This window comes from Canis lupus, chromosome 28 (assembly GCF_011100685.1).
Source record: "Canis lupus familiaris isolate Mischka breed German Shepherd chromosome 28, alternate assembly UU_Cfam_GSD_1.0, whole genome shotgun sequence".
In the NCBI taxonomy this organism is placed as follows: Eukaryota; Metazoa; Chordata; class Mammalia; order Carnivora; family Canidae; genus Canis; species Canis lupus.
This window is the reverse complement of record NC_049249.1, coordinates 14,636,824-14,657,814: the sequence shown is the minus strand read 5'-3', so window position 1 is coordinate 14,657,814 and position 20,991 is coordinate 14,636,824. Positions and strand designations below refer to the sequence as shown.

At 40.7% G+C, this 20,991-nt stretch overlaps 1 protein-coding gene, 1 non-coding gene and 1 pseudogene across 5 annotated transcripts in view; all 3 read left to right on the top strand.

The window, feature by feature from the left end:
* ARMH3 (armadillo like helical domain containing 3) overlaps window positions 1-20,991 on the top strand; it is a 181,315-nt gene that overhangs the window by 139,700 nt on the left and 20,624 nt on the right. For all 4 annotated transcript variants that reach the window (XM_038578587.1, XM_038578586.1, XM_038578588.1 and 1 more), the window contains one exon: window positions 5,577-5,655. In XM_038578587.1, the coding sequence (XP_038434515.1) occupies window positions 5,577-5,655 (79 nt within the window). The remainder of the gene's footprint in view (window positions 1-5,576; window positions 5,656-20,991) is intronic.
* Window positions 16,065-16,738, top strand: LOC111092926 (annotated as a pseudogene).
* Window positions 17,043-17,144, top strand: LOC119866639. The gene has a single exon (XR_005380814.1). It is a non-coding gene; the product is annotated as a U6 spliceosomal RNA (small nuclear RNA).

Sequence of the window (20,991 nt, the reverse complement as noted above, 5' to 3'; positions counted from 1 at the left end):
TAAAGTCTTAGGAATATATTGTGTGCAAAATAAATTTGGTCCCTGCTCTCATAGAGCATTTAGTTCAGTTTGAATAAAGCTGAAGGGGGAAAAAAACGGTGGAGGTTTGGTTAGAAATTATATTCCCTTTCCCCACAAAGTTCTACTTCCAGACTCCTTTCCCTTTCCTTCGGCCTTATTTCTTTAAATCTTCCTACTTTTTGTCACTTTCACTTTTGGTATCCTAAGAAATCATTGCTTAATCCAAGGTTGCAAAGATTTATGTGTTCTTCTAAGATTTTTATAGATTTTAGATGGTACATTTAGATCTGTAATCCATTCTTTGTTAATTTTTGTGTATGGTGTGGGGTAGGGGATCAACTTCAATCTTTTGGATATAGATATCCAGTTTTCCCAGCACTGTTTCTTGAATAGACTATTCTTTCCCCATTTCTCTTGTCACCTATGTCAAAGAGACATTTTTGGGAGGCATATTTGTCATACCTTAATTTTTTCATAATGACTGTGTTTTCTCATTGTTTGCCCCCTCAAACCTTCCTCTTCTTCTACTCCTCTTCTTCCTTTTAAGTTCCTTTTTCTAAAATATTTTTTAGTGTGAAAGCTTTTGGCAGGCATAAGATAGGTTTTGTTTAAATACCTGAAAGGCTCTGATTAGATGAAAATCTCAAGATGCAAATGAAAGGAAAAATGAACATCTCTTTCTTAGCCAGTATGTTGCTGCCCATCCTATTTTTTCAGACATAATCTTTCTTCTGTGTATGTGTGTCTTCTCTATGGCACAGGCCATTCAGAAACCCCTGCAAGGTTTTTCTTTATTAAAGTCTCTGTTTTGGGCAGCCTGGGTGGCTCAGCAGTTTAGCACCGCCTTCAGCCCAGGGCATGATCCTGGAGACCTGGGATCGAGTCCCACATCAGGCTCCCTGCATGGAGCCTGCTTCTCCCTCTGCCTTTCTTTCTTTTCTCTCTCTCTCTCTCTGTCTCTCATGAATAAATAAATAAAATATTAAAAAAAAAAGTCTCTGTTTCTCACTCAATAAAGGCTAAAGGGCTCACTCTGCCTGGGAAACTGGTAACCCATGTAGCTACATTTGTGGCACTTGTGATTAGAACTTTGTGGCATAGGAAACTCAGGATCCTCTTCTAGAAGGGAGGGAAATAATAATCCACAATATAAAGGGTTAAAAGAGAGGAAGTCACCTGCAGAATGAGAAGCAGACTATATCCACTCTACTGTTTGCTAAAGATGGACTCTAGTTTGAAGTCTGCTTTGCCCAAGTGCCAGGGTCCTGTGGAGAGGAGAATATCTATGTATTAATCTCTTCCACTGCCATAACAAAATATCATAGACTAAATGGCTTAAAAACCAGAAGTTTGTTTTCTCACAGTTCTGGAGGGCAAAAGTCCCAGATCGAGGTTCAGCCAGGTCAGTTACTGGTGAGGACCTTCTTCCTGGCTTGCTGACAGCTGCCTTCTGCCTTGTGTCCTCACATGGGAGAGAGGGAAGGAAGAGATGGAGAAGGAGGGAGACAGAGAGAGGCAGGGAGAGAAGGAGAGAGAGAGAAATTGCCATTTCTTCCTTGCTGAAACACTCAAATTTTAGATTTAAACATTAGACAATTGCTACCTGTTAACATTTTGATCAGTAAAATGAAAGAGCTACTGTTAGAATCTGTGAGGAGAACCCTTCCCCCCCACCCCCAAATGTTCAGAATGTATTGTAGTAAATCCTTTTGCAGATGATATTGGTGGGAAGGGAAGCCTAAAGAAAGGAGAGAGGCTCATCTATAAATCTAGTACATCGTCTTTCTCCCACTGAGAGCATCAGGCATAAATCCTCTTGTAAGACCTGGCCATGTGGGGCAGTGTGGAATCACAACCTAGGTTAACCCTAGTAGGCTGAAAGCTTCCTGGGAAAGAAGAAGCTAAGTATTTCAGTCACTGCAAAGGCATGTGTCACTCAGTGTAGGTGGACTTAGCCTGGTTTCAGTGTTTTGTCATCTCTTTGCTATCTCAGAACAAATTTCCATTTCAACAGTATAAAGTCCTGAGAACTTTAATAGGAAGCTTCCAAGCCCTCTCTGAAATTCCTTGCTAAAGAGCCTAGAAGGATGGGACACCTGGGTGTCTCAGTAGTTGAGCCTCTTCCTTCAGCTCAGAGTGTGATCCCAGAGTCCCAGGATCGAGTCCCATATTGGGCTCCCCAGAGGGAGCCTGCTTCTCCCTCTGCCTATGTCTCTGGCTCTCTGTGTCTCTCATGAATAAATAAATAAAATCTTTAATAATAACAATAAAAAAAAAGGAGCCTAGAAGAACAATGTCAGACAACTTTTCTTACCTCTTGGGCTTAGAGCCCTGTGCCTGGCATCTCCATTAGATCAGATTAGTATTCAGATTTTTAATTATCCTAAAGAAACAGCAAGAAAAATAAAGCAGAGGCCTATACTCTATGCCCTTTGTGGGTACTGGGTTAGAGAGTGCTAACTGGATTTAGACTGTTCCCCTCTTTCAGGTTTCTAAATAGTCCCTCAGCAAGCCTAGTGAGAGGCTTTAGTTGCCTGCTGAGATCTGAGGCTCTGGGATGGGAGTGTCACAGGGGAGGTTGGAGAATGATTTTATTCTTAGTCCAAATTCCCAGAGTGGCATATCTGTCATACCCTCAGGATGAATATGCTCAAACAGTATCAACATGTATGTCCTGCTTACCTAGTCCATCTGTAGATCCAACTGACACTTGATAGGTACAACTTTGAGAAGGGAAGAAAATCAGTATACTTTTTGAGGAGAATACTTCCCAGGTTTTTCCTTTCTCTCCCCAATTCCTTTTTTCCTCCCTTCCTTTCCTCTTCCCTTTCCCTCCCCTGTCTTCTTTCTTCCTTCTTTCCATTTCTTTCTCTTTTCCTTCTTTTTTGCTTCCTTGCTTTCTTCGCTAGTGCAAGAATTCCTCAGGTAGAAAGGGAACAGAATTATAGCATCCCCATCACTTTCATTCCCAGGGATTATTTCATTGTCCAGACTTCACCAGCTTCATTGGGTTGCCACCTCGGCCACCATGGTCGCTACTTTCCCACCCAGACAGACATGAAGATACTTTGGAGTTCTCTGTTCTCCAAAGCTGGGCAAATGAAGACAAACAATCCTAGTTTAGGTGAGTCAGGAGTTTTAAAAAACATTTTTTCAGAAAAATTTTACTAAGAAATTTAAGGAAAACCAAAAAGAAAAAAATACCATAAAATAATGAAACGAATGTATTTACAGAGTTCAGATTCTTTTTCCTAAAATAACTGAGGTCTAGTCATAGATTGATTTGGTTACTTTATTTCCTTTTCTTGATCCTGTCACTCTTAGATGTTAGACCCTATGACTCACATTCTTCCCTGGGTTAACTTTAACTTGGTACTGCTGCTAAGTTTGAGGGATTCTCAATTCCTTTCTAAACCTATTCCCCTATCTTCTTATTGGGTTTTGGCTCCTGATTTTCTTTTCTGCTCTTGGACTGTTGTCATCCCTGCCAGTGCCCTCAAACCTCCCCTTCTGAACGAGAAAAATATTTGACCCCCACTTGGTCCACATCCTTTCCCACTTCGAATTTAGGGCAAGTTACAACCTAACTTGCAGATAATATCTCTATCCCTCTTGAAAGTCCTAAAAAATAAGTTACCAGAATTTTCCTCTGTTCCTGACCCATTACTATGCCGTTTGATGTATTCATTCATTGAATATTTATTGAATACCAGCTGTGTGCCAGGTACTGTGCGAGATGTTTGACATTGCTTTATTATATAAATGTTGCAAGAATTCTCCAGGATTTAGTCACTCTTTCGACAAACATTTATTTTATGCCTACAATGTACTATTCCTGGGTACTGTACTAGTGCTAGGGTAGGTGTTATTCCCACTTTGTCCCTCTGAGACATGTAGCTTCCTAAAAATCCAAAATAACAAATGGTCAAACCATGTTTTTTTTTTTTTAAGTTTGGCTTATACTTTTATTGCCCATATTAGATTAAATGGTTCAAGAATTTTATACTATCAACATTATGTTAAAAGAAACTATTGATTTCTCTTGCACTACCACACACACGTTTTAATAAACTTTTTATTTTGGAATAATTTTAGAATTATAGAAAAAGTGCAAAGATAATACACAGAGTTCTTTTATGCCCCTCAACCATGTTTCCCCCATCTTACATTACCAAGGTACATTTATTCGTCACTAAGAAACTGGCAGTGATACATTACTATTAACTAAGCTCCACATGTTAATTGGATTTCAACAGTTTATTAATTTTCTCTTTCTGTTCCAGGGTCCAATTCAAGGTAGCACATTGCATTTTGCTGTCATGTCCCCCCAGTATCCTCTGGTCTGTGATAATTTCTCAAGTACAGTTTTTCATGACCTTGACAGTCTTAAGAAGTACTGGCCAGGTTTCCTATAGAATGCTCCCAGTCTGGTTTTGTCTCATGTCTTCCTCATGACGAGACTGAGGTTGTAGGTTTTGGGAAGTGTATAACAGAGGTAAAGTGCCCTTGTCATAATATCATATCAGGGATTATATGACAGCCATATGAATCACTGGCAATGTTTATATTTATCATTTGGCTAATAAGATAGTATCTGCCAAGATTCTTTACTGTAAAGTTATTGTTTTTCCCTTTTACTACTCAATTTCTTGGAAATCAGTTACTAAGTCTACCCTACCCTCAATGGGAATGGGAACCAAGCTCCACCTCCTAAAGGAAAGAGTATCTACACACATACTTAGAATTATTCTGTTAGAAAGATTTTTCTCTTCTCATTTATGTAATCATTTTTGTTGTCAGTATGGACTTACGCTAAACTCTAATCTGAATTAGAGTGCTGAAATGTGTGCTTTTTCTACTGCTATGCTAGGCAAGAAATGATAAGGACCTACATATACATCAAAGCATTGGTTTCAAGGAACTTCATTTCAGATTTCAGAGGTTTTTAAGAACTAGATTTGATAAAACTTGGTGACCTTGAATATGAGGGTGATGGAGAGGAAGTGTTTGAAAACGACACTCAGATTTTGGTTTGAATGGCTGGAAATAAAATTTTGGTTTGAAATTATTAACTAACAATAACAAGATTGGTTCTAGGCTTTGATAAAGCTCATCTTCTTCAGAGATTGTATTTAGCCTATATGTTGGTCCAGCTTTACTGAGTGCCCTGTTCTCCCAAGTCAGAGGCAGAGCAAACGACTTTTCTTTCTGACTGAAACACCAGGGCCCCCTAGTGGACAGCCCCCTGGGTCCTGTTTCTTGCCTGAAGGATGAGTAGTTTTTTTTTATTCGGTTGTGAATTTTTTTCCACCTAGTTAATTTGCAGAGCAGAGACATTTGATTATATTCTTTGTATAATAAATTATAAACCCTTCTTATTTCAGAGTTATCAGTTCAGCCCCATGTAACCTCATGTTCAATAAAACTATAGTTACCCCCTGACAATCACTCCTATGCACTCATACTCCAAACTAGAGGGTACTTGATACTTGTTTTTAACTCATTTATCTGCTTCTTCCATCTGATGCTATATTAATGTTAATTATTTTTTTCAGAGCCATCATCAATCACTTTAACCCCAAAATTGAATCCTATGCTGCTGTGAATCATATATCCCAACTGTCAGAGGAGCAGGTAAGCCACTACCCTCCCCAGAGTGATTCTAATAGTTGGTGGCTGGGATCAAGCAGTTGTTCTCTCTTTGATAGCAGAGGTATTCTGTGACTGAGCTTCTGGTAGCAGGAACCAGGCTTCTAAGTGCAATTAGTAAGGGATTGGTCGATAGTACTTTAAATAGAGTGATGGCTTCTGCTTTTGTGCCATCTGAGGGGTTCATTTAATTTTATAGAAGATATGTAGGTGAAAATTTAGCGAATTACTATTTTAGAGTGGGTGATAGGCATTTCTTTTTAAATTTTAAGCAGAGAGTCATTTTGATTTTTAGAAATAAGAAATGAGAACTTAGAGATGGATAAAACTGCCAATTAGAAAAACCCTGAGTTCAGCTTAATTTGAAGCTGTTTGGCTTGTTAAATTATGAGCCCTCATTAGGGCAGATTTTCCTTAGTAATTGAGTCCTATTTGCCTTGAGCAATTATTTCTGAGCAGGTTTTTCTATGGTATGGACTGAGTTGGAGATGCAGATAGCTTTATGTGTTTGCTTTCCTTGAGTCTGGCCTGATTTCCCCTTCTCCCAAAGTGCCTGCACTCAGCTCTGCATTATGTAAAAGTACAGATGGGGCATTAACGTGACACGGGATTGAACTTGATGTTTTGGGATGAGATTCTTGAGTCCTGTTTTTAAAAGCACAAAATGAGACATCTTATTCACATAATCTCCCTTCTTTCCTACCCGACTCCCGAGATTGAGGGCCAGAGTAGTCATGAGTTGAGAGTCCAGGTGTAAGTTCCAAACCAATAAAACACACTCTGCCTCTCCCTTTTTGCCAGTGTATCAGTATAACCCTTCTCTGAGTCTTTTGCTGGTAGAGCCAACCAGCTATGGTGTGAGCATGTGTTCCAGCATTTCTAAAAGCTACTCAGCTCACTCAGTGAGGCATCAGGCAGACAAGCTTCTCAGTATTCCCACCAGTGGCTCTTTCCTCAGCCAGATGGATAGGACTCTATTTGTCTATCAGTTGTTCCCTTTGACATATTTGTTCTCTTTTGTGAGGCCAGCTGTGAGAACCCATCCTGTTATTTAAACTGCTTTCGTAAATGGCTTTCATTTTCTTCTTTCCATGAGTACTGTTCTTTGATGCCACTGCTCTCTGTGAGGTGCTTCAGGATGCTACCTTTTTCCTGTTGGACCAGTTCAGATCAGTTTTACTATGTCATTTTTATGTAAAAGAATTTAACAACTTGAGTTTTGTATGGTTCAAGAAAGGGTGACTTTCCTTCCACGGTGAACTCTGGTTAGTCTAAAAGCTTTTAAAAAAAAAAGGACACATTTTCTCTGTCAGCCACGTGCAACATTCATTCCCCAGCAGCTTGGGAAGGTCAGGCTGAAATCTTTCCACAGCAGTAGCAGCCACAGACCAATAATAAAAATCCATTCTGGCGCATGAGGCAATCTGGAAAAGGATGATTAGCAAGCACGTGTCCTCACCCTCCTCCAACTTCTCTCAAAGTTAAATGAAGTGATGAAAGAGCCTCTCAAAAAACATCCACAAGCCAGAGATGAGGTGATTTCTGTGGGGAGGGAGAGTACACAGCCCTGTTCAAGAATGGGGGAAGGGATAGCAGCTCTCAAAGATTTACTTAGGGAATAAATAATTACATGCCTGCTGTTTACAAGGTGTGGTGCTGGGTCATGGGGATCAGTGGTGAATAATCTAAGTGTAGTCCTTGCTCTCCCAGAGTTCTTGTACACTTACTACCTCTCTTAGCAGTCCTTTTCACCTAGGGAGTGGGGGAAGGGTGATACTATTCTGGGACCCTTTTCAAAATTGCCCTCAAAATAGTTGTTGCTTCTCTGCCCTAACTGACTTGGAAGGACGCTAAATGACAGCATTACAGTGCACTTGGTTTTATTCTCAGCACTATCAGATTAGAAGTATTTGCTTGCCTTGTTAATCTCCAACATGTGTTGGAGCACTTTTCTCCCTTCACTTATGAACACCAATGCTAATATCACTTAATGTTAAGTGTATTTATAGCTTCCCAAAGAGCTGGCTTTGGGATCCAGTAGGACCCTGCAGTTGTTAGTAGCAAACTAGAAGGAAAAAACCCAGGAACTTAATCCCCAAATAGATACTAAAGTACTCCTAAAATAAAAGCTGAAGACCATGGATAGGTGTTAACTGGAATTTATAGCATAGCAGACAAGAGAGGGCTCTTTGCTAGATCTGCCTGCCATTTTGTTCTTGCAAGAGATTTGTGAATTTTTGAGTTCTGACAACACTCAGACACACAGCCTTTGTTTGAGGCATTTCAAGGTGATGTTTGTAAATTCATTATTGCTTACTAAACAAAGCCCATTCTCTCACACTGGAGCTGCTTCTCATATTTCTAGAAGATAGATGACATTTTTCTGTTACTTCTCATTGGCTTCATGGAGGGCAGAGCTTTTTAATCAATCAGTACCCTCAGTGTCACTGAATGGTTGTGCATTATCTACTATAATAAACTGCATGCATTTTTATATTTTATACACATATATCACATTTGTCCGATATTGATTGTGAAGTTTGTTCATTTTAACTCCTTTTTGTGTGTGTGTGGTAAAATATACATAAAATTTACCATTTTAACTATTTTCAAGTATATAGTTCAGTGGCATTAAATATATTCACATCATTTTGCAGCCATCACTATTACACATTACCAAAATGTTTTCATTATTCCATACTGAAAGCCTGTCACATTGAACAATAACTGCCTATTCCCCTCCCCCCCTTATAACCATTGTTGTACTTTGTCTCTCAAATGGCTGGCTCATTTGGTAGAATGTACGACTCTTGATCTTGGGGTTGTAGGTTCAAGTCCCACATTGAGTGTAGAGATTACTTTTAAAAAATATTTTTAGGGGATCCCTGGGTGGTGCAACGGTTTGGCGCCTGCCTTTGGCCCAGGGCGCGATCCTGGAGACCCGGGATCGAATCCCATGTCGGGCTCCCGATGCATGGAGCCTGCTTCTCCCTCTGCCTGTGTCTCTGCCTCTCTCTGTGTGTGTGTGTGTGACTATCATAAATAAATAAATAAATTTAAAAAAAATATTTTTAAAAAGGGGCACCTGGGTGGCTCAGTCAGTGAAGCATCTGACTTAGGCTCCGATCATGATCTTGGGATCCTGGGATCAAGCTCTGTACCACACTGGCACCATACTCTGTGCTCAGCTGGGAGTCTGCTTGTCCCTCTCTTCCTCCCCTCCCTTGTGTGTGTGTGTGTGTGTATGCATGCACACACACTCTCTCTCAAATAAATAAATAAAATCTTTAAATATATATATATATATTTTAATTAAATCTTAAAAAATATCCGTCTTTCTTAAAATTCCTAACCAATATTTGACACCTCCCCCACTAAATTTTAAGAATCATTAGCATAGCTCCTTGAATAGTAAGTACCTCATACTTCTTTTCCTCAAAGCCATCAGAACTTTGAAAATGCCCATTGAGGATCTTGGGCTTCTTTTAGGTTATTCACTATTTGTTTTGGTTTACAAATGCTTGTTACATATTGCTTTATGCCAGCTCTAAATTTATAATAGGTAAGAGAGGGCTTCATGGTAGAACTTTACAGAAGATTCTCTAGAGCTCTGAATATCTAGAGTACACAATTGCAGTTTAGGATTCAAGTTAAAACCTTCTCTGAGCATCTGATTCCTTAAGCTTTTAGTCTCATTCATGACCAACTTTGTGACTTTGGTCACAAATAATGTTTGGCCCACCCTTGCTTTTTTTTTTTCTTTCTTACTTTTTTTTTTTAAAGATTTTATTTATTAGAGAGTACGAGTGGGGGCAGAGGTGGTACAGGGAGAGAGAGAAGCAGACTCTCCACTGAACAAGGAGCCTGTTGCGGGGCTCGATCCCCGGAACCTGAGATCATGACCTCAACTGAAAATAGATGTTTAATGGACTGAGCCACTCAGATCCCACCCCCCACCCTGCCTTTGCTTTCTTTAGCCTTCATTCAGCTGTCAGTGTTTTGGCATTTAGTGCCTGCTCTGTACTTCAGATTGTGCTAGGCATTTGAGGATTACAGAAATGTGATAAAGGACTTTTGTTCTCAAATGATGAAATAAAGTCAAGAGGTGGCTTAAGACAGCTTATCGATAGCTGGCCAGTACTAGCAGTAGGACATGTGAGCTTCTATCAGAGGAAGATCCTTGTAGGTTGTGGTGGTCAGGAAAGACCATATGGAAATGAGAAGAATTGGGTGGACCTTCAAAGAGTAGAGATAGGGATTGGATAAATGGAGAGGAATAGATTGTAAAATGTACTCAAAGCCAGGATCTAAAAAGGACAGAAAGAAGGGAGAAGAGTCCCAGAGTTTCTGTAAACCTTGTACTTGGGTCACAGAGTACCCAGAGGCCGAATGACTTAGAAATACTGTTCAGTCATTTAAATTGTCATCACAACTTCCATAATCCCTAATGTACTCACTCTCATCCCTGTCCTAATTGTACTGTTTTGGATTCAATTCATAAGTGTTCGTCAAAAGCCCATTATGAACCACCCTCAGTGCTAGGCATGTGATGAGACTTAATAGGCAAACCGAGCTTTAAAAAAAATGTTGGTAAAAAACACACAACAAAATTTACCACCTTAAACCATTCATTTTTAAGTGTACAGTACAGTAGTGTTAATGTGTACACATTGTTGCACAATTGATCCCTAGAATCTTTTCATCTTATAAAACTAAAGCCCTATCAGGTGAATAACTTCCCTTTCTTCCTCCTTACCCCAGCAACCACCATTCTATATCCTATTTCTAGGAGTGGACAGACCTCTCTTGAAGCTGATTTTCTTTTCAGCCAAGTGGCCCAGGAGTCGGCTAAAATTCTCCCTACATATAAACTTAGGAATTTTCCAGGAGGATCAGCAAGGTGATCTGCTGGCATCCCCATATGTCACAGGACCACAGGACAGTATAACCACATTCATAAGTTTTCTACTTTAGGAATTTTATGGAGCTTTACTCTCCTTATCTCTTTAAGTTTCAACTCTCATTAGGGCTTTGGATTTTGGATTCAGAGGAGGCATATATAATGTATATTGGAAGAGCTATCTTCAAAAGTATTATGACAAAGTAAATAATATGACTTATTTGTAGGAATACAGTAAATTAGGGAAACAAAAAATGCTTCATATCTGAATGAGTGAAGGTTACATTGGAAACTAATATGTCTGTCTGTTAGTAATCTTTTTAATAAACCTTCTGATTTTTCTCCTGATCCTAAGGGCCACTACAAATAAGTGCTAGGCATTTAGAAATCATAATGAATCTAGCTTTAGGGATGCCTGGATGGCTCAGCGGTTGAGCGTCTGCCTTTGGCTCAGGCCCTGATCCCGGGATTTGGGATTGAGTCCTGCATTGGGCTTCTTATAGAGAGCCTGCTTCTCCCTCTACCTCTCTATGTCTCTCTCTCTCTCTCTCTCTCTCTCATGAATAAGTAAATAAAATCTTGAAAAAAAAATCTAGCTTTATTTTCCCAGAGAGGAGTGAGATAATAATAAAAGGAAAGCCCTGGTCCATGGGGCAAACATTGTTAGGGGCCCTGGGTGGTGCCCATTACTTGAGAACATCTAGGAAGAAGTAGGGAAAGATCTCAGGGGAGATAATCCTAAGAGCTTCAAGGCTTATGAGGAAATGGAGCCTGATGTTTCAGCTTTAGAGTTGTTGGCCCTTGATGTGCTAGTATATGTGTAACAATTACTGAAGGAGGTGAGTATTCGGAAGGGGGCTGATTTGCAGTGTTGGATGTGAATTCTCCCACTATGAAGCCAAGTGGCTCTCACAGTGCTTGAAAATTTAACTGTTAGCTCTCACAGGCCAAGTGTGCATGAGCCAGCACATCACAGGTTGTTGAGGATGACTGAGAGAAGGGGGCTGTAAAGCTATGAGGCAGGGCTTTCTGAGCAGCTGTGATTGTAGCTCACTTTCCCCTTGGGAGCTACTGATAGAAAGTTCTCCCCTTGGCAATTGAGACCTTTGAGTAGCCCACTCTGAGAGCTCCTGTGATGTTTTTACATCTTAGAGCAGCAGAGCCTTAACCACCATGCAAAAGCAGCCTGGACAGGGACACATGCTGGAGATCTGAGATTTAAGATTTCTCTGATAGCCGTGACTCAGTTTCTTACACTTGGCCTGTAGTTTTGCATTGCCTCCCTATAGCTCCGAGTGAGGTCTGCCATGTAGACTCTTTTTTTTTTTTTTTAATTTTTATTTATTTATGATAGTCACAGAGAGAGAGAGGCAGAGACACAGGCAGAGGGAGAAGCAGGCTCCATGCACCGGGAGCCCGACGTGGGATTCGATCCCGGGTCTCCAGGATCGCGCCCTGGGCCAAAGGCAGGCGCCAAACCGCTGTGCCACCCAGGGATCCCTGCCATGTAGACTCTTAATGAGCACCAGCGTGGGACATGGCATTGGCTCCATGACACCCCCTTCCTTGTTGCCTTCGTTTAGTTTCCAGCTTTCAGTTGGCCTGTTTGACAGGAAAAGGTTTGGTATGAGTTGTTTGTTAACTAGATTCACTAAAGCAGGAAAGACAGAGTCAGAGGCAGAGAGATTTTTCTAACAAGCTGTTTAACTTGAAAGCCAACTTAATGTTATATGAGCATCTTGAGAAAGTCCACGTAAGAGGATGAGCTGATGATGTGCTGCTAGGAGGGCCACAGTCTTACTTGGACCAGGAGGCACGCTGCACTGCCAGAGAAAGGAGAGATGGTATCTTGGATTTTAAGGGGACACAGATAGATAAAAGGAAAGAAACAGCTATCAGTTACTGAGTTAGGTGCTTTTACCTAGGTTATTTACTTAGTTGTTCTATCAACTATTTGAGGTAGGTACAGTTATCATCTTATAGATGAGGATGCTAAAGAGGCTAAGTAATTTGCCTGTGGTCCCACAGCTGTTAGTGTAAAGCTATAATTGGAGCATTGATCTGTCTGACACTGATGCCTGAGCTGCTTGCTTCCACTTTATCAGACGGGAACATGTGTGACAACCTGAGCTTGCCAGGTGTTCTGAAGGAAGAGGGAGGGAGGGTTAGGGTAGGAAGGTGAGGGGAGAAGCAGGGACGGTACAGGTAACAGGACTCACTCCTGGTTGATGGGGAAAGGTCCTGGTTTGGGAAGAGGAAGATAAGTACTGACCAGAGGCCTGGGGAGTTTGCCAGCCAGTTAGGTAGAAATGCCTAAGTAGAGGCTACTTGCACAGTATGATAACTTCATAAATGAGGAAAGAGTCTCTTTATTCAACCAGGCATGTCCACAAAGTCACTATGAGAAATAAAGCTTTTCTACACACCAAGGAACATGACGACTTAAAAAAAAGAGATTTTAATAGATAATATAGTTATGTAGGTCAAACTCTAAAAAATAGTACACTGAAGTTTAATTGTTTTTAAAGTAGTAGTTCCATTTTGCTAAAACAACAACAGGCTCTCAACATTAATGTCCCACAACCAAGCTAAATGAATGCAGAGGTCACCGGTGAAGAGCTCAGCTTATTATTCATCTCTGCCACCGTCTGCATTTCCTCCAATTAAATATGAATTTTGAAATGGCATTACATGAACTCTGGTCTTCCTCAGTCAGGCTTCATTGCCAGCGAAACTTCACTGGCAGTGCATAGAGGAATAATGTTGCAGCTTATAGGAATTCCAGTAGTTGTCAGCTTTTCCAGAGGTTATGGGAGACAGCAGCCCTTGCTTTCTTGGTTTAATCTAAGAAGGATCCTTTATTCCAGTTATTAGATGAGAGTGTACAAATAGGATTTCCCTCTTTGGTTTGTTTTTTAGCCACCTCCTTCCTTCTAAATAGATCTTTGGGAACTTTTGTTTTATTTCCACTGCAACTTCTTCCTCAAGAGATAGCTCAAAACTCTATAAGGTATGCTAGAAAGAGTATGGTTTGCCACTGTGCTAACATCAGTGGCCAAAAATGTTGCTATTCTAACTTTTATCTGTTATAGACTATGCTAATTGGAAATGCTTTTGCTAGGTACCATAACAGCACTTTGACCTTTCACACTAATACTGTGCAAAGGAAGTTGTGATCTTAAGAATAACCCACTCAGCTAGAGGGAAACTGTGGATAGCCCACAAGTGGGATTATTGCTAAAGAATTCTGTCTTTTAGGGAGGGATGGATAGGGGAGGCCTGGGGAGGCAGAGACCCCATGTCACATCGCTGCTGAGTTGGGAGCAGAGACTGTTTTCTCTCTCCCTCCGTGAGATGTGATATATTTCCAAAGAAAGAAACCTCAGATGGGGAGAAGAGAGACACATGCCTCTTAGTTTGAGTGGGGAGAAGTGTCCTGCCTGCAGTAAGCCACAGAGAAGAAGGCCTGATGCAATATTTGTGTCCTGATTCCCCGGCCGCCATTACCTTGGCTGCCTTTTAATGGGATTGCATGCCTTGCTTGCGGAGGGTAAGGGCCTGGACACCTTGGATCTATAATTAGTGCAAAGAAAACCTTCACAAGGGCTGCCTAGGGCTTCAGCCAAATAAAGTCAGGGAGGTGGGGCAACTGCCCAGGGAAATCAAAGAAAGTCACTGTCACCACTCCTTTAACCAGCTGCTGGCCTCTTACTAATCACCCACTGTGAGGTTCATTATCTGATCCACCTTACTGAAGGGCAGAGCCAGTCTGTCAGATCAATAAATCTCAGGGCAGTGGAAAGCCCTGTAGTTACAGGCTTAAAAGACATGGATGGACTGGGAGGACTAGCCAACCTATATTGGCTCTTAAATTGAGTTTAGTCCTGAAGTATAGGAGATGAAAATAGAAAGAGGGAAAAAAGGGGGGAAACATCTGCATATTATATGCAGGATAGCTGTATAAAGGAACTAGTTACCTTTTAAAAGGCATCATCTGGGGCAGCCCTGGTGGCGTAGCGGTTTGGCGCCGCCTGCAGCCTGAGGTGTGATCCTGGAGACCTGGGATCGAGTCCCATGTCGGGCTCCCTGCATGGAGCCTGCTTCTCCCTCTCCCTGTGTCTCTGCCTCTCTCTCTCTGTGTCTATGAACAAATAAATAAAATTTTTTTTAAAGATTTATTTATTTATTTATTCAGAGAGAGCGAAAGAGAGGCGGAGACACAGGCAGAGAGAGAAGCAGGCTGTACGCAGGGAGCCCGACGTGGGACCCGATCCGGGGTCCCCAGGATCACACCCCGGGCTGCAGGCGGCGCTAAGCCGCTGCGCCACCGGGGCTGCCCTAAATAAAATATTAAAACGAAAAAAAGGCATCATCTTTTTTAGCCTAAGAGATTTGTGCCCACCTTTTGGATCCTTGTTTCTAAACAATTACATTGGATGACTGTACCCTGGAGAGAGATTCAGGTTATCTTAGATAGAAAGACACCGTAAGCATACCAGTGGAGGGAGAGGGGTGCTTACTTAGTAGAGTCTGAGTTTGTTACCAGGTTGTTATTTGTTCTAGTTCCAGGGCTACTGGCTTTTTTCTTTGTTTCCACTACTTTGGGCTAAAGTGTTTTGAAAAAGAACCAATTCTAAACCTTTTAAGGACGCTCTCAGAACCTCCCTTGGTCTAAGAGTTCTCTACTTCTAGGAGGCTTTGGTTAGTGCTGTAAGACAAGGAATATATAATGTAGTCTCAAGTGCCCCAGAATAATTTTTTTCAGTGCAAAAGTACAGAAGTATCTGCTGTGTGCCAAGCCACGGGCTATAAAAATGCAAAATTCATGCCTGCCCTTGAAGACTTCACACTATAAGAATTAGTGTCACTGCTTTCTTGCTTAGACCTTTGCCTATGTGTTTACCTTTACACCTCAGCCAATGTATGTGGCATGCTTGCAGCAGCCCCACCTGACCGTTTATAAACCTAAGATAAAACCTCCCTGTCCTCCTCATAACCTAGAGAAATATTGCCTCAGAAATCCATAAATAATAGGCCAATGACCTTCATTTGGAGTGGGTTTCCACAAGGAGAGTCATGGTCATCTCATATCTTTATCCTTGCCTCAGTTTCATTAAAAGGTAAAATCAGGACAGTCACTAGATTGGTAAAAGCAAGACCCTATAATTCCCCAAGCTTGGTGAATGACTGAGTTTGTCAGAAGGTCCAGGTAAGTACAGCCACTTATAAAAATCTCAGGTGGCTAGTGCCCAGCTGAAAATTAATCTAAACACTGTTGATTGGGTTTCTTATCACACTCGGAACATGTTCTTAATTTTACCCAATCTTTGGGTATTCAGTGCTGTCATTACACTACATACTTACTTATCACCTTTAGTCTTTTTTCTTTTTTAAGATTTTATTTATTCATGAGAGACACAAAGAGAGAGAGGCAGAGACATAGGCAGAGAGAAATGCAGGCTCCCTCTGGGGAGCCCAGTGTGGGACTCAGTCCTGGGACAGCAGGATCACACCCTGAGCCAAAGGCCCACACTCAACTGCTGAGCCACCCAGGAGTCCCTTATCACCTTTAGTCTTGTTGCATCTGCATCCGAGAGAGCAAGATGGGTCACCATCAGCTCTCCTGGGGCCATCTGAGGAAATTTGGCCAGGGTTTTCTTCCTTGCTGTATCTGCTTATACTGGCATGGTCTGATCTGGAAATAGGGTCTACGGCCTCAGTATGTGCAACCAGCGTTTCTGCCAGTATGGTAAGGATATAGGCTTCATTAAGTGAGATTAAGTGAGCTTCCTTGAATGCATCATTCAAGATACCTAACTTACTGTGTATATCCAAGAGACCTATCTTAATGCTATATCATTGTACATAAATAAAAATATTTCAAATATGAGTGTTTTTTAAAAATTGAAAAAAATTACTATCAATTTATTTTGCATGATGACAAGTGATGCTTGAGCAGTTATCATTTGGTTATTGGCCATTATGTATCTTCTTTTGTGAGGTGTCCAAATCATTTGCTTATTTAAAAAATTTGCTCATTTGTCTTTTGTGTGTGTGTGTTATTTAAGAGTTTTTGTGTATTCTGGATGCAAATTCTTTGTCATATATTTATGTATATATGACATATATATGGCAAATATTTTCTCATAGCCTGTGGCTTACCTTCGCATCCTCTTTTTTTTTTTTGAGATTTTATTTATTTATTCATGAGAGACACAGAAAGAGAAGCAGAGACAGGAGAAGCAGGCTCCCTGCAGGCAGCCTGATGCAGAACTCGATCCTAGGATGCCAGGATCACAACCTGAGCTGAAGGCAGAAGCTCTACCACTGAGCCACCCAGGCACCTACCTTTGCATCTTCTTAATGGTGTTTTTCAAAGGACAGACATTTTAATGAAGACCAATTTTAATTTAGTATTCATAAAGATGAATTTATTAATCTTTTTGTAATGATTTTGTTCTTTTTAAAAATTGTGCTCACTTTGGCAGCACATATGCTAAATTGGAATGACAGAAGATTAGCATGACCCCTGTGCAAGGATGACACACAAATGTGTGAAGTGTCCCATATTTTTACTAGAAAAAAGAAGTGTTTTGAATATTCTATAGTCCTTTGCATTTCCATGTAAAGAGTGGAATTTGGGGTGCCTGGGTGGCTTAGTCTGTAAGTGTCTGCTTTTGGCTCAGGTCATGATGCCAGGGTTCTGAGAGTTCCAGCCCTATATTGGGCTTCCTGTTCAGCAGGGAGCCTGCTTCTCCCTCTCTCTCTGCTGTTCTCCTTGCTTGTGCTCTCTGGCTCTCGTTGTCTCTCTGTCAAACAAATAAGTAAATAATATTAAAATTTTTAAAAAGTGAAACTGAAACTAGCTTGTCCATTTCTACAAAAAAAAGTCTGCTAAAAAAAAAAGTCTGCTAAGTTTTTTTTTTTTTAAGATTTATTTATTTATTTAAGATAGAGAGAGAGAGAGAGAGAGAGAAGCAGAGGCACAGGCAGAGGGAGAAGCAGGCTCCATGCCAGGAGCCCGATGCGGGACTCGATCCCGGGACTCCAGGATCGCACCCTGGGCTAAAGGCAGGCGCCAAACCGCTTAGCCACCCAGAAATCCCTGCTAAGATTTTGATTGGAATTGCATTAACTCTAGATGAACTTGGGAAAGAAGCAACACTTTAATAATATTGTTTCCAAATCCAGAAACTTAATAGCTCTCCATTTATTTAGATCTTTTAAATTTTCTCATCAATATTTTGTAGTTTTTTAGCATAGTATTTGCATGTGTTTTGTTCACTCTGTCCCCAGATATTTCATTTTTTATGTTATATATAAATGATTTGATTTCCAACTTTTTTGGTTAGTGTATAGAAATAGAATAGTTGGGCAGCCCCGGTGGCGCAGCGGTTTAGCGCCACCTGCAGCCTGGGGTGTGATCCTGGAGACCTGGGATCAAGTCCCACATCGGGCTCTCTGCATGGAGCCTGCTTCTCCCTCCGCCTGTCTCTGCCTCTCTCTTCGCTCTCCCTGAATGAATGAATAAATAAATCTTAAAAAAAAAAAAAAAGAAATAGAATAGTTTTATATTGACCTTTTTTCCTGAAGCTTTGATAAACTCATTTATTAATTGTTTTTTTAAGGTCCTTAGAATTTTTTGTGCTCATAATCATGTTGCATACAGATAATTTCAGTTTTAGTTCTTTCAAATATGTATGTCTTTGATTTCTTTTTCTTTCTTTATTGCACTGGCTCAGACCTTTAGTAAATATTGAAGTGGTAAGAGTAGACTTTTTTTTCAGATTTTCAAGAGAAGGCATTTGGTCTTTCATCATTAAGTAATGTGTTAGCTGTCAATTTTCATATATTCCCTTTATTACATTGAAGTTTCCTTCCCATTCTGAATTTGTTGAGAATTTTTTTAAAATTTTTATTTATTTATGATAGGCACACAGTGAGAGAGAGAGGCAGAGACACAGGCAGAGGGAGAAGCAGGCTCCATGCAGGGAGCCCGACGTGGGATTCGATTCCGGGTCTCCAGGATCGCGCCCTGGGCCAAAGGCAGGCGCTAAACCGCTGCGCCACCCAGGGATCCCCTGTTGAGAATTTTATTTTATTTTATTTTATTTTATTTTTTAATTTTTATTTATTTATTTATGATAGTCACAGAGAGAGAGAGAGAGAGAGAGGGAGGCAGAGACACAGGCAGAGACAGAAGCAGGCTCCATGCACCGGGAGCCCGACGTGGGATTTGATCCCGGGTCTCCAGGATCACGCCCTGGGCCAAAGGCAGGCGCTAAAGCCTGTTGAGAATTTTAAAATCATGAATAGATATTGAATTTTTAGTGCTTTTTCTACATATATTGAGATGATTATATGGATTTTCTATCTCTTAAGTATTTTTTTAAGTAATCTCTACACCCAATATGGAGTTCAAACTTAACCCCAAGATCGAGAGTTGCATGTTCTATTCCCTGAGCTAGTCAGGTGGATTTTCTCCTTATTCTGATACAGAGTTATTGTGATTAATTTTTAATAGTAACTGAGCCTTATATTCCTGGGATAAGCCCCTCTTGATCATGTTACAGTATCTACTTTATACATTACAGAATTTGAGTTGCTAATATTTTGCTGATTATTTTTGCATCAGTGCTTATGAGGGATGTCAGTTCCATAGTATCCTTGTGATGTCTTTGATTTTGATATTGGAGTAATGTTGCCCTATAAAATAAGTTGGGCAGAATTCCTTTCTCCGAGCAGCCTGGGTGGCTCAGCGGTTTAGTACCTGCCTCTCTGTGTCTCTCTTGTCACAGGAATAAATAAATAAATAATCTTAAAAAAATTCCTCTCTCCATTTTTTAAAAAGATTTTATTTATTCATGGGGGGGGGCGGGGGCAGAGAGACAGAGACACAGGCAGAGGGAGAAACAGGCTCCATGCAAGGAGCCCAACATGGGACTCGATCCCAGGTCTCCAGGATCAGGGCTGGGCTGAAGGCAGCACTAAACTGCTGAGCCACCTGGACTGCCCTGCTTTCTTCATTTTTAGAAGGAGTTTGTGTGTGTGGGGGGGGGGGAGTTTGTGTAGGATTGATATTATTTCTTGCTTAATAATTAATAGAATTAACCAGTGAGGGCATCTTAGTCTAGAGTTTTCTTTTCTTTGTGGGAAGATTTTTTTTACCCAGCATTTTAATACAAAAAATTTCAGGGGTGCCTCAGTTGGTTGGGCATCTAATCTTCATTTCAGCTGGGGTCATGATCTCAGGGTTGTGGGATCAAGCCCCATGTAGGGCTCCACACTGAACATGGAACCTGCTTGGGATTCTCTCTCTCCCTCTGCCCCCCACCCAACTCACTCTCTCTCTCTCTCTCTCTCTAAGAAAAAATAAAGAAAATTTCAAACATACAGTAAAGATGAGTAAATTATACATTGACTACCAGCATAGCCACCACCTAATTTCTGTCATTTACATTTTATTATATTTTATCACATATCTGATCCATAGGATGGATCCATCAATCCCTCTTACTTTTTTATGTGTTTCAAAATAAATTACGTATATTAGTATGCTTCTGTGGGAAACATTTTATATTTTAATTTTTTTTAAAGATTCAATTTATTCATTTCAGAGAGAGCACAAGCAAGGGGAGCTAGAGAGGGAGAGGGAGAATCAGGTCCACACTGAGTGGGGAGCTCTATGGGGGGCTTAATCCCAGGACCCCAGAATCATGACCTGAGCCTGAAGGCAGATGCTTAACTGACTGAACCACCCAGGCGCCCCTGTGGGAAGCATTTTAATTATTAATTCAATTTTAAAATAGATTTAGAGATAGGTTTTCTACTTGTTCTTGAGTCAATTTTAGTCATTTGTGTCTTCAAGGAAGTTATTCATTAATATGGGTTGTTAAATTTATTGGTATAACTTGTTTGTATATATCATTTTTTTCTTTAAATGTCTATAGTATTTGGGGGCACCTGGTTGGCTCAGTTGGTTAAGTGTCTGACTCTTGATTTAGGCTCAGGTCATGATCTCAGGGTCATGAGATTGAGCTCAGGGATATGCTCTGCACTCAGCAGAGAATCTGCTTGATGTTCTCTCTCCCTCTGCCCCCCCAATAAATAAATAAATAAACAAATAAATAAAATCTTTAAATGCCTATAGATTCATCATTCATATGGGTAATATGTGTGTTTCTTCTCTTGTTCCTGTTCAGTCTGGCTACAGGTTTTATCCGTTTTCTTAATCTGTCCAAAGAATTAGCTTTTAGGGAATCCCTGGGTGGCTCAGTTCTTTAACACCTGCCTTCAGCCCAGGGCATGATCCTGGAGACCCGGGATCAAGTCCCACATCAGGCTCCCTGCATGGAGCCTGCTTCTTCCTCTGCCTGTGTCTCTGCCTCTGTCTCTCTCCTCTGTGTCCTTCATGAATAAAT